Source organism: Alternaria infectoria, assembly GCF_024043175.1.
Source record: "Alternaria infectoria strain BMP 0036 chromosome Unknown scaffold_34, whole genome shotgun sequence".
Taxonomy (NCBI): domain Eukaryota; kingdom Fungi; phylum Ascomycota; class Dothideomycetes; order Pleosporales; family Pleosporaceae; genus Alternaria; species Alternaria infectoria.
In genome coordinates, this window is record NW_026250723.1 from 82,646 (window position 1) to 95,457 (window position 12,812).

Consider the following 12,812-nt stretch of genomic DNA (forward strand, 5'->3'; position numbering starts at 1 on the left):
AGGATGTGGAGACTGGAGGATCATGACCAGTTCTTGGGAAGATGTAGTTGGGAGAGGGCGGAGCGGATGCGCAAGGAGGAGGAGCGTACTGATCCTCGTGCGCGAGGTTATCGTCAACAACCACTCCCGATGTCCGACGCTGAGCAGACCACTTTTCATCATGGAACCAGCGCGAAAGCTCTTGGTTTCGAGATCATGCAGGCGGGATCGTGGGATGGTGGGGGCATAGGGGTCCTTCCAGATATGCCCGTCCAATCTCCTGAGCTGCCGAGGGCTGGAGCTGACACCCCTGTTCCGCATTCGCTTGGTCGGTATTGATGTGAAAGTCTGGTATCATGATCGGGCCATAACTTCGGGACTCGCCGGTGGTTTTGCATTTTGTATTGACTGATGTTTTTGTTTTAGTTAGTGGCAATATGATCGTGTTAGCTCTTCAACGCCAGCAACTGGAACTGTGCGATCGTGAGAAGCTGCGGTCGAAGAGATGTCCTCTACATTTTGAGAGGCAGACTAATATGAGAAAGGGAAAAAAGTTGCTGCGCGCGTGGCAGCTCAGTCACCGTGGTCTCGAGAGGGCCGAGATGATGTTTGCGGCCGCGGAAAACGTTCTATGGGGGTATATTTGTTAACAGATGCTGACGCCTCGGAGCCTTTGCCAGGTCATGTAAAATCGTAGACAACTAACGCCTGACTGCCCTCGCTCTTCTCTCTCAGCACTATGACGTTCTGTTCGTCGAAGCCGACCCAACCACGACTGACGGAAGAGTCGTCAAAGCCTTGGTCAAGCGCAAACCGTAAGCCCACTTGCTGCCCCGAGTCGTCGTCCTGGGTGTACTCTTCACTGGCTTTGGATGGCTGTACGCGAACGCTTAATTGTCCGTTTCTTGAGCGCTTGCGGTTCGCGGAGGAGTTCATGCCGCCCTCTAGATCCCATACCCGTAGCTCGTCCCCTCGTCTGCTCACGGACACAGCCTTGCCGCGCATGCCGACATGGGCGCCGGATATCGAAGACGTGTGACCCCAGAGGCGGTTGCCAGAGCTGATGGACAATGCTTGTGATGTCGATCGGACGAGGTAGAGCGATAGTGTGTTATCGGGATGCGCGACGAGGAGATACGGATGGGAGTACGACATGGAGGTAGGTTTCGATCTGCTCGGCCCGCTCGGTGCTAGGGCTTCACCGGCGCGATCTGGTAAAGGTGACGACGAGCGTGCTGATGAAGAGGCCGCGCGGTACGTAGAGAGCGTAAATGAGTGTTCATCCGCCGCAGTAGCCAACCGTGACTCGATCAGGTCGCCTTTGTGTGAGAGTATGAGCTCCTGCACACCAACAGTCCAGCCGGATAAGTACGTCGGCAGGGAGTATGCGATCGCGGCGGTCATGGTATGTGCTGTTGTGCGCAGCGATAACGAGACAGGTGGCCATGCAGTATTCGATCGTAAGGAGTATAGCAGCTTCGGTGCCTCCAACAGCCCGAACGTGCCAGGTATCTCTTCAAAAGCGTATAATGAGAGGAGGTGGTCTTCGGTCATCGTGAGGAGATAAGGCGATGAGTATGCGAGAGCCGACAGCATTCCGTTTGTTGATGGCGGATGGGTGAAGACATTCGTGAACTTCTTGCGATTCGTCCTAAGTGCGTAAATGGAGAACGAGCCGTCTTCGAAGCCTATGACAACTCGCTCCGTGCCATCGTCCGTATTCGAGGCATCTATTGCCATGGATATCGGTAACCGAGCCATATCTGTTTCACCAGATAGTTCCGTGGATGCCAGTAGCTCCCTATCATTCTTCGAGTTCCACGCTCGCAGGCCTGACATGGAGTCCGCAGCATAGATGATGCTGTTAGACATCATGACGAGCAGCGGTGGGTCTGGAGGCCTTTCAGCGACCACAATCTCACTAACGGCGCATTGTCCCTGGGTCCAGTTATGCCGTAACCGGTATTGCTGCTTCCAGTTCGTTTGCGTTCCATCTTTGACTAAGTAGCCGTCTTCTAGCCATTTCGATAGCCGCGAGGAGTAGTGTAGCCGATTCGGGTTGGCAGGGCCTCTGATGCCTGGTATGCGCGACGCTCGAGGGAGGACGAAGGTGCGGTAGTAAGCGGCTTTCCATAATTCCGAATCGACCGAAAGGCGACTGAACTTCTTTGACACCCTGTAGCAGTTAGCGAATGTCGCGATTCAACGAAGATGACGTTACCTACCTTTGGCATACTAATAGCGAGGGTACGGGCACGAAAGACAGTATGCGCACAAGCAACTCCTCGCTCAACCGAGAGAGTTTGTCGGGATGTAAAAGCCGCTGTACTTTGGCTGGATGCTCGCCGTCATCATCGCCATCGTATGCGCGCTTCATAATACCTGGCTATGGCTGTCGTGTCGGCGGCGAATGCGCCTCGGGATGTCGGAATAGCACCATGTCTTATCGCTATCGCAGAGTGTCTGTGCGTACGCGTGACTGCGCGCTCCACTAGCGCGCATCTTTCGTCGTTGCCGCCTAATGCTGCAACCCACTCAGGACACACGCGAACATCAAGTCATCTCTTGTCACACCTGTCGTTTTCATGCCTTGTCGGACTGGTCCAATATGGCGGAGTTTTCAGCCTGGGTAGAGCAGAACAAGGGGCTCTGGACGCGCGTATACGATGAGGTCATCAAGCCTGACCTCGAGAAGGAATGGAGGACGAGTACGTATGGTCAATTAACGCGTCAATTTCTGCTAAGAATGAATCAGGGGAAGAGAAACATCAGAAGGAGCTAGATCAAAGTACGCGTTTTGTCTTGTTCATTGAGTTACATACTGACCTGCTGCAGAGGAGGAGAACCAACAAATACTGTTCCAACATCTGAATGACGAGATTCTGAAATCAGCGCGTCTTGCCAAGGAGAACGAGCACCTGAAGGAACACCTCGAAACTAGGGGGCCAGCCGACCAGCATGTCTCTGAAGTTGTTGCAGCAAATGCGTCCGACGAATGTCGCCACCTCGCTACCGAGAATGAGCAGTTGAAGCAACGACTCGCGGCTCTACAAGAGGCCGCTGCACCATTACCAGATCACGGTGTTGCAAACGAGGCTACCGAAGAAGAGTATCACGACCTTGCTGCCCGGTTTAGCGACTTGACTAAGAAGTACCGGGACATGTCTCAGCAAGTGAAGTATCTCCAGAAGAAGAACGCGAACGTCATGCAAAAGAACAGGGACATGAAAGAGAGCGTGCGCGCATGGCAAGAGTACGCAGATCGGCAGGCAGTGAAACAAAAGTCGAAGAGCGAGGCCAGAGACGGGGCCGACAAGTCACATATGGCAACGGCTCACCTTCTTCCCGAGGAACGGCCTCATGTACCTTCCAGTCCAGTTTCATTGGCCACTGTGCGAACTCCCGGATCCATCGCCAACCCGGACCGCTCCTCTCCCGCTCCGATAGCCCCGCTTCCTCGTTCAGTTCTAGGGGTGACCAGTCGGTTGGCATCTCCGACTACGGTCAGCGGCGAGGAACCTCGGAGCCCCACCACAACCGTCACTCCAAAGGCCAGCACTCGGTCAGGAGACGTTCAGCTACAACAGTATCAAGAACAGAATGGCGGTGTCTCCTCACACGTCCAGCGGATAATATCAGAGGACGAAGGCCATCGATCAGCGATTCCAAGCTCCAGTCAAACAACAGTGGATGAGCAGGTCGAACCGAGGAGCATATTTGAACAGACTACGGAAGCTGAAGATGATGACGATTTCCCCGAATTCGTTTCCGAGAGGTCGCTAAAACGAAAACGAGGCCAGCCGTCGAAATCCAGATTCGAGATATACGCAGATCATTCTTCAGATGGCACGCCAATAAAGCCCCATCGCGTGAAGGAGGAGCCGCACAGTAGTCCCCCGCTCCCTGCCTTCAACATGACTCGGAACGAGACGATGGATCTGGACGATCCTGCGCCCTATGGGATCAAGACTCCTCGTCATCTCCGGACACGAATCTTACATGACACAGATCCTGCTGAGCCGCCTCATCAGCAGAGGCGTAACAGCGCGCCACTTACACAGGCCGTTAAGAACGAGAACCTGGATGATACTGATCTGCATGATATGTATGATCAGATGCGCGAGCCTCAAGCATTCGCGAGCATCGAAGCACGAGCTTTTAGTGAGCCGAATGAACCCACGCAAGCAGGAGACGCTGTGTTGAGATCCCTTGATCCCAATGTGGTGAGCAGTGCGTCTGAGGAGCCTCCCACGAAGCGTTCACGGCAAATCCAAGAGTATCAACAGGACAAGCATTCTTTCCTCGCAGAGTCGGGCGAAGCACTACCTGCGAATAATCGTAAGCCGAGGTTGCCGCCCCAATTTGCTCGAGCGCAGATGAACCAAAGATTGCAAGCTTTGAAGAGTCCTCAGACACCAGGAAAGACATCGCCGAAGACCCCAAAGTCAGGTTCGGTAAAGGTCAAAACCGAGCAAAACCCTACCCCTCCCACAAGCTCCTCACGTACTACCGCGACACGTTCCGTCAGTAAGGGTGCGCGTAGCTCAAAGTCAAAGGCTCGCGCGAGCCCTCGCGACGACCCGACGCCTGACGGTCCTATATGGACCATGAGGGCTCCCGAGACTCGCTCTAGTGCTCGCAGAAGTCGCGCATCACCATTGAAAGATCAGGTTCGCCTCCGAGATAAGCCGGTCGGCGAGCTCAGCGTCAAGGACTTCAAGCCAAACCCTGAATACAACCAAGGCTTCAGCTACGCATTCTCCGAGACTGTGCGCAAGCGAGGAGATCGCATGTGTCTTCCAGGCTGCACTAACCCGCAATGTTGTGGCTCCACTTTTCGAGCTTTTGCTGAGGCCCAAGGACCTCTCAGCCCCTCGGAAGAAGAAGCTCTACTCGAGGACTATCTGGGCGATGCATACAGCAACATGCAGCTCACGCAGATGTCATCCGAAGAGCGGCAAGAGCTCGTTTTGCAAGCTCGGACGAAGAAGATGGCGAAAGAGTCCGGGAAGCATCGCGAAGCCTACGAGCGACGAAGAACACCGCCAGGGTTCTGGCGAGTGGACTTTCCGACGACACAGGAACAGCAGGAAGACAGGGAACGTGCAAAGGAACAAGAGAAGGCGATTGTGCAAGAGCGCTGGTTGGATGCACACAGGAGAGGTGGGAAATGGATCTTTAGAGATGAGTAGGTCGTTAGTAAGACGCGTTGTGAGTGGATGTGAGAGGGTTCCGCGCTATGAGTTCCGTGGTTGAGGACCAGCACAACCAGAGGTGTTGCAAGCACCATAGTATTATACGAAATATTATCCATGGGTAGGAGCAGTCGCAAAGTGCAGTGATTTCAAGCATTGTGAGTATAAAACATATCCCTTCCCTGAACTATCTTCCTAGTCCAAACCAACTCATCAAGCCCTTCACACATCTCACCACACTCCACCATATTCAAAACTCTACCACCCACCAAGAGGAACCTAGGAATGCGCCTCATATCCATCACAATGAGCCTCCCAACACGCTCGCACTTCCTCGCCCACAACATCACACCCACCACCCCCTCTCCCTCTCCCTCTTCCTCCGACGACGACACCTCCTGCGCAATCTGCAAAGAAAACTACAACACCACCACCGGCCACCCCGCAGTCTCCTTCTCCAACACCACAAGCTGCAACCACATCTTCTGCGAACCCTGCATCGTTGCGTGGTTGAGCGCCAAGGGGACAAATACCTGCCCGTTGTGCAGACAAGAACTTTTTGTTTTGGATGACGGGGAGGGGGAGGTGGAGTATGAGGGGAATATGGAGTTTGAGACGTTTGGGGAGGAGGATGATGGGGACGTTGAGTATTATTTTGCGGGGGGAGGGGTGTGGGATGGGGAGGAAGGGGAGGATGAGGAAGAAGAGGAAGAGGAGGATGATGACGATGAATTTCCATTCGAAGAGGAAGATGAATTCGAAGATGGAGATGGACTTGGCGACATCCCACTAACCTACCTCTACCGCAACACCCTCCTTCCCCTCCAAACCACCCCCTTGGAGACAACAGCCCTCCACCAAACAATCTTTCATAAAATCTGGAACCTATCATCAACATACCGCACCGCAGTCACACAAGCGGTCGAGCAAGCGAAGCGGGACGACAAGCCGCTTCCTCATTGGGACCATGCCAGTTTCAGCAGGCACCTCCCCACAACAACTACTATGGTGGCTTCTCTTGTTGAAGCTGTTTTGGCTCATACGGGCACAGATCTCTCGGGTAGGCTGACAGCGGAGATGCTGGGAAGGTTGGAGGGCGTGTTGAAGATTGCGCTGGAGGAGATGCTTGAGCGGGTTTACGAGGCGGGGGGCTGGGAGGATGAGATGCTTGTGCCGGATTTTGAGGGGGGGTGGAAGGCTGAGTGGTGTAGAGAGAGGTTGTGTTTGCTTTTGGGGTTGGCGTCGCCGCGTGAGACATCAGAGTAGTAGTAGTAGGCAAAGTGTGATTTTTGTATGGGGTCTAGAGGTTAATCAAGGCAGTGTATACTCTAGCATCGTTTTGTATATTCCAACTTGTGATTCAAACGCTACTATGTAGTCTGTAGCCTTTGTGATATGACGTGGTTCGTCAAAAACTGTGCGATTTGTATACTCCAGCCTTTGCTATGTTTATTGAACCAACAGACAACGAGCTTGTTGTAGTCGTTACATGCACGATCTTGAGACCATAAAGACGTGGAAAAGTACGATACTTGCGGGACATAACAGAATCATATCGGTTCTGTGGACTGCCTATAATTTGATTTTTGCTAGCTTTTGACTATCTAGCTGGTGTTTCAGGAAGAGATGATGATAACAAGCAGCTACTGTGATAGTGGTAGACGATTACGATACAAGGCTGGTCTCGTCTTTGTATTCGGAGGCGGAGTCAGCTTGAAGCTACATGTGTAGGTTGAAGTCAATTCCATTCCACCACCCAGGCTGCCACGTGGCCGCTTACCTTGATCCCCCCTCTCGATCACCGTGGTTATCCGACATACTTGTCCTGTCATCCCCCTTTTCGGAGTTCCGATCACAGCTCCTCCAGATCCTCATCCCCCATGTCGAGGGCGGGGAAATCGCCGGCCTCACAGCGTTCAGGTCGCACAAAGACGCCGTAATTGCTGCCGCACTCAAAGTATCGCTTGCCCTTGACGCTGCCATCGTTCTTGCCTGTCGGTTCGTCGAGGGTGACGCCGATCCAGACGCCTATACCCGGTATCTCAGGGACAAGGCCGATATAGGAGATAGTTCCCCGACGCGCATCTGACTCGGGTAGGAGGCGAACACGACCGTTTACAGAAAGGCCTAATAAGGGTTTTGCGTTAGTTGAATCGATTCGCTTCGCAAGTATACATGCGGTAAAGGAGACCAAAGTGTAAGTATGAATGCAGCCAGGATAATCGTACGAGATCAGCTCCGTTCGCTGTTCAGTGGAGCCCAACCTATCGAACCCTCGTATCCGTCCATGGTTTGGGCGTAGACAGGAGGTATACGCGAAAGCGAGCAAAAGAAGCAAACCTATGCCCAGGCGGAACGGAACAGGTAAGTGGACAACAACGTCCCGACGGCCGGGCGGGCAGTTTGGCAACTAGCATCGCGTATGCGCGGAAACCCAAGATCGTTGCACGCCTAATCGGTCACTCATGCACACCGATCACATCTTACTCGAGGTGTGGTGGCGACAGCGAGGCTCAAGCGGGGAAGGCGGCCTGATTGTTCGAGACAGATGCAGGCGCTGCCCAATGCAATGCTATAGCGAGGCAGTGATGCGCGAACATCGAGACGTGGTGCGGCGTTGGATCCATCAACACAAATCTCCAGCACATCCTTCGGGGATAATGGCATTCAGCGGAGTAAACGATGCGTAACGTGCTGATGTGTTTTGGAAAGCAAGGAAAAATGCGGGCCGCGCCATCCGAGGATCTGGTGCCCTAAACCACCCTGACGATCTCGCTCGGGCGAGCAGGAAGAGGGAGATTTCAGGAAATGGACCATGTCGTAGTCGAAGTGTATTACCGAGAGACTTGGTCGACGAATGAAGCTGGAGAATGGGGAGAATAATGAGGCTGGGTGGCAAGGAAGGCGTCGATCGCTTATTTTGAGAATTGAGTTTAGGGTTTCGGCGACTTGCACCCTTTGCCGCTGCCCGGTCCCTGCCAGAAACGGGTAACCTAGCGGAGCGACGACAGTCGTTGGAGGACGGCAACACTCGAAGCGATTTCCGAGTGTTAATCGGTTTACTATGGCATTTTGCCTAACGGATGTGCTTCCAGCGCCATACGCTCGGCTGTGGAGGTCTGGGCCAAGGGTTGGATGCAGGGGGCCGGAAAGGGTAGTCGTGTATGACGGGTTTGGTCAGATACTCGGTATGCGAGATTGCCTTGCCTGTCGCTCAGATGTCCTTGTCGGAGGGTAATGACAGGCTGAGACATAGTGAATCCTGTTATGATGAGGCGGCAACCTTGGAGGTATGCAGCAGTCCGGTTTGGGAAGAGTTTGAAGCATCTCCGGTTTGCACGTTGGAACGACATGGATGACTACAAGGCTGCAATGCGATGGTTGATGTCCGGGCTCCGGCGTTCGCTCTGCCGCGCAAACGTACGGCTCAACGGTGTGGGTGAAACATGCGGGAGATATACGGCTTACCTCGTTCCTCTACCTCCCGTTCTGAGGCGCGGATCTTTTGCTGCTCGATGCTGCCAGCATCGGGGTCAAAACGACCCAGCTTTTGCGCCTTCTTCCATGCAAGTACACTGTCGGTCCGATGCTCGTACTCAGCAGCGGGCATTTCATACTTCTCAACGGACGACAGGTCGGTGAAGTCCGTCCTCGCACCCGGCGGACGAGTGTCGACGACCTAGGCGTGGCTGTCAGCTCGGGAGCATGTTTGCGAGCATTCATTTGCTCGGGGATGTCAGTTGAGATTGCTCTAGCAAGGTGGCCGGTACAAGGGGTGATTCATGAGGCCATGTAAGGCATTGGAGTAGGGCCGAAGCGCCGAAAAAGAAATGGCAAGACAGCAGCGAAAGGCTATCCGGTATTGCGAAAGTTTATGTTGTCGGTATTGAATGCCGAGTGCCAGCAGCGTCCCGGCGTGCCCAACGCTTGCAGACGATCTGGTAACTCAGATGAAACGAAGGATGGCTTCCGCGCGGATCGCGTGCCAAGGCGCAGCAATTGGGAAGAGAGGGGCAGTGCGGGGCATGCGAATATGCAGGCATGACCTGACTGGAGCGCGCAGCCTCAACGTCGGACCTGGCAACGAATGGGGCAGTCGAGGAGAGCGACGCATGAAACTGCTAGGCGTGGGTGTAGAGTAGATACAAGGAAGTAGAGAGGCGAGCCGGGGTGGCAGAGATGTGGCAGCTCGCGAGAGGACGGCAGCGTCGACACAGCCAGGACAGGGCTGCGGCGGGCGTGCAATGAGAAAGCAGAAGAAGCACTTACGGTTATCTCCGCATACGGCTGCAGCGGAAAGGCAGCAAGACGCGTCTGTTCCTCGTCGGCGGCCGTGAGGGCGACGGCATCCTGAGAGCCCACGCGCAGCGACAGCTGTTGACTGCTGGCGGGCACACCGGTGATGGGCTCCAGGCGGGCCTTGAGCTGCGCAACAGACCACGACGGCGATATACGGCGCTCTGAGGACGAATTGGGAGAGCTAATGAGAAGCGGCACGTCTGCCGCGCTCTGGAGTGACATGGCGAGCGAGGGGCAGAGCCGAGGTGCACTAGAGGGGTAATGTATGTATATAGAAGGACTCTGCGCTGTTGGTGGTGGTGATGGTGTACGGTTGACAGGTGACCCGCTCCGTATGCGGGATGGTTACGAGTGGTGTAGGGCCGAAGAAAAGCATTGGAGAGGGTTGCGCAGGGCCGTATCGAGTATCCTAAGCGATGCCAAGGCCGTGGTTGTCAACCACAGTGAATGTCTCAGGACACGGCGAACCGCGACGAACGACGAACGCCCACCACCCACGCCCCCACGCGCTCTCACATCGCTCATGCCTCAACTATGTGGGATCTAGATACTCCCACGCCGTGCGCTGGCATCGTTCGCGCGTGGGCGGTTATTCCTGATGATCTTCGTCGAGGGAAGGCCTGCTCCGGGTCGAGCTGCCTCATCCAACTAATGCAAAACCATGCGCTCGTCAGCCAAGACGTGGTGATTGCATTGCACTTAATCAGATTCAGATGTCGGTCCTCGACGGCTGTCTGCGGGCGCCTGCCAGCACCCCATCGTAGCAGCCAGCGTCAACGAGACAAGTCATTTCCTCCAATGCCTCCAATGTCTCCAACTAACTCCAACTGGGTCCCTCACCGCTCTTGTATGCGATGTATGCAATGCACGCGTCTGTAAATATAGAGTGCTGCGCCTTATAGATTCATGTGTCCCAGAGGCTGTGGCACCTGCAAGACAGCTGCAAGAGACAAAGCACCCCCAAAGCGGCGCTGCGGCAGATAGAGGCGATAGAGGCAGACTCGACCAGACTGACCAGGGCTGCGGAAGTGCAGTTCGCATGCCGTCGGCGCGGTGAGATTGTGTGCTCGTCTGGTCTGTGGGGAGTCTTTTGATCCTTCAATCACTCAGCAGGCCGTGGGCGCCGCCGAGGAAAGGCCCTTTGCCCTAGCGCTGGCCAGCGCACGGGGATGGTTCATGGCTAATGCACCTGCATGTCGGCTCCCACTGGCCCAAGGGCCTGCTATATCCAACCTCATTCAAAACATCCATCCTGTTCGGCCTCTCCTCACCGCCTCATGCGCATCATCGCGGCCCTGGTCCCGTGATGCAATCTGCCACGCCGATGACATGGCAGGGCGGCGCCTCCTCGTAGCAAAACACAACGTGGCTCGCGAACACGAAGACAACACAGCAGCACCGCCCCTCACGTGCGCGCACAACATCGTCGCATAAACACCAGCGGGCCAACATCGTGTCCATCGTGCTAATCGTGCCATTCGTGTTGATGCCATGGCGCGCGCTAGACGTCACGCCCACGGCCGCCGGCAGTTCACCGCAGTTCACCGCTCCTCCTGCGCATGCTGCGACGCTGCTAGATCGCCGCCCACAGTGGGGTTCTTGACCGGACACATGAACGCAGGAATTGCACAGGTGGAGCCCGTCTTGAACGTTGTCGACGTTGGCGTGAACACATCACCACCTGCACCGCCTTAATGAAGTCAGCCGTTCGCAAGGCTTCGGTAGCGACGCTTCTGGCGTCAGATAGCCGGAGCAGGGCGAGCATGCTGCAGATCTTCCATGTCATCGCGCTTGTGCTCTTCCGAACCATCAGCGAATCCCTGAGACTGTTCACCGCTCATCATAATCCTTGATTCGTTGCCTCAAGCACTGAAAACACGCTCCAGCCGCTTCCTCGACGATCGTGAACGCGGCCCTGCTACCTGCAAACGCCGCAGCCCCGTCTTGGGCGCATTGAGGCCTGACGGAAAGGAGGGCAGCAAATGACGCCCAGTACACCACGCCGGCGAAGCCAATATCAAACCGCAGTAATGCAAATGCACCGGAGTCGTCTCCCACGTCAAAGACTGCGAGTAGGTTGCTGATAGCTACCACCACCTTCGTGACCTCCGTGACCTGCCCAAGTGGGGGACACGTCATCGCAGTACTCACCACGCAAGAACGGGTGTCGTGCTTTTTGTGTCAAGCTAACGCTGCCAATTTGGCCTGTCCTTTTCTTTTTGGTCTCGCTAAAATCTCCGGCAGACATGCTTCCTTAGATCGGATCAGCTGTGGTACGCAAGTGGTCTGTGGGTCGTTAATGTGGCGCGCCGCCAGCACGAGTCGCCAAAGCGTTAAGCGCAGAGGTAGTGGGTGTCAAGTCAGAAACGCAAAGGGTACATCCTGATCCCAAGCCCCCGGATCCCTACCGCGGCGGACGATGAGGCGGCGCCAGCCCAGGGCTTCAAGGGATGCCTGCTATTAGTATTACAGTCGCACGCTAACTCTCTCTACTGACACATCCATGCTCACTCCCTCAGACCCTACCTTTGCTCCTACCAGTCTGTATCCACCACTCCCCTACGCTACTCCTCTACCTTCTCGACCTGAAAAGTCAGTGGCTAAGCACGCCCGTCATTCATCAGACCGAGTGGTTGGCCTGTTTCACCCCCTGCTCCGAAAGCCCCGGCCCATAGCCCAAATAGCTCGAGTCGATCGACCACTTAGAGCGTGAATCATCCAAAGTACCTCGCAACTGGCTACTTGGGTCATCGTCGGCACATTTAGTCTATCCGAACCTCATCACCTTACCACTGTCCTCTCCTGTTCATCCTCATACACAGCTACCCATAACACGTTTCGCCTCCCTGTTGTTGTTTACCAACTTCACCTGCACATCAACACCCACCCGACTCGGATACAACCTCAGTTTCTGCCTTGCCTTTGCCCAACGCCACACCTGGGCTGATCAAACGACGGTTTCCTGTCAATCATCTGCGAGGCTACCTTACGACAACGCCCGACCTGATCGGTACACATCCAACTTATAGATAGCCATCTATCTGCTGTACTCCACACCTTACAGCCGCCTACCCCAACTCCGCCACTGACTGACCGACTGTACATCTTTCGGCAACTTGAGCTTTCCAAGGACGCAGGTCTCTTGACAACCTTCTCCATTTTATGGGCTGGCTAGAAGCTAGTCCCTCACCGTCATCCTGGATATCAACCTCCTCCTCGAGCCTCGCGCTCGGGGCTCAGAGTCACCTGCGAGCAAGAAGAGCACAATATCAAATGTGTCCCACTCGACAGGAGCGACCCGAGGATACACAACCGCACCTTCAGCATACACACAGTCAC

The 12,812-nt window shown here is 54.9% G+C and overlaps 3 protein-coding genes across 3 annotated transcripts; 1 reads left to right on the forward strand and 2 right to left on the reverse strand.

The window, feature by feature from the left end:
* Positions 1–660: 660 nt before the first annotated feature.
* Positions 661–2,356, reverse strand: J4E92_010305 (uncharacterized protein; the record flags this gene model as incomplete). The annotated part of the gene is made up of 2 exons (XM_051501644.1): positions 661–2,155; positions 2,205–2,356. The coding sequence occupies 2 exons, from the start codon at positions 2,354–2,356 to the stop codon at positions 661–663; spliced, it is 1,647 nt and encodes a 548-aa protein (XP_051348115.1).
* A 231-nt stretch (positions 2,357–2,587) lies between these two features.
* Positions 2,588–5,171, forward strand: J4E92_010306 (uncharacterized protein; the record flags this gene model as incomplete). Its single annotated transcript, XM_051501645.1, has 3 exons — positions 2,588–2,687; positions 2,735–2,767; positions 2,815–5,171. 3 exons carry the CDS (start codon positions 2,588–2,590, stop codon positions 5,169–5,171), a joined length of 2,490 nt encoding a protein of 829 aa, XP_051348116.1.
* Positions 5,172–7,026: 1,855 nt separating this feature from the next.
* J4E92_010307 (uncharacterized protein) lies at positions 7,027–9,695 on the reverse strand (the record flags this gene model as incomplete). Its single annotated transcript, XM_051501646.1, has 3 exons — positions 7,027–7,301; positions 8,643–8,853; positions 9,444–9,695. The coding sequence occupies 3 exons, from the start codon at positions 9,693–9,695 to the stop codon at positions 7,027–7,029; spliced, it is 738 nt and encodes a 245-aa protein (XP_051348117.1).
* Between the last annotated feature and the right edge of the window lie 3,117 nt (positions 9,696–12,812).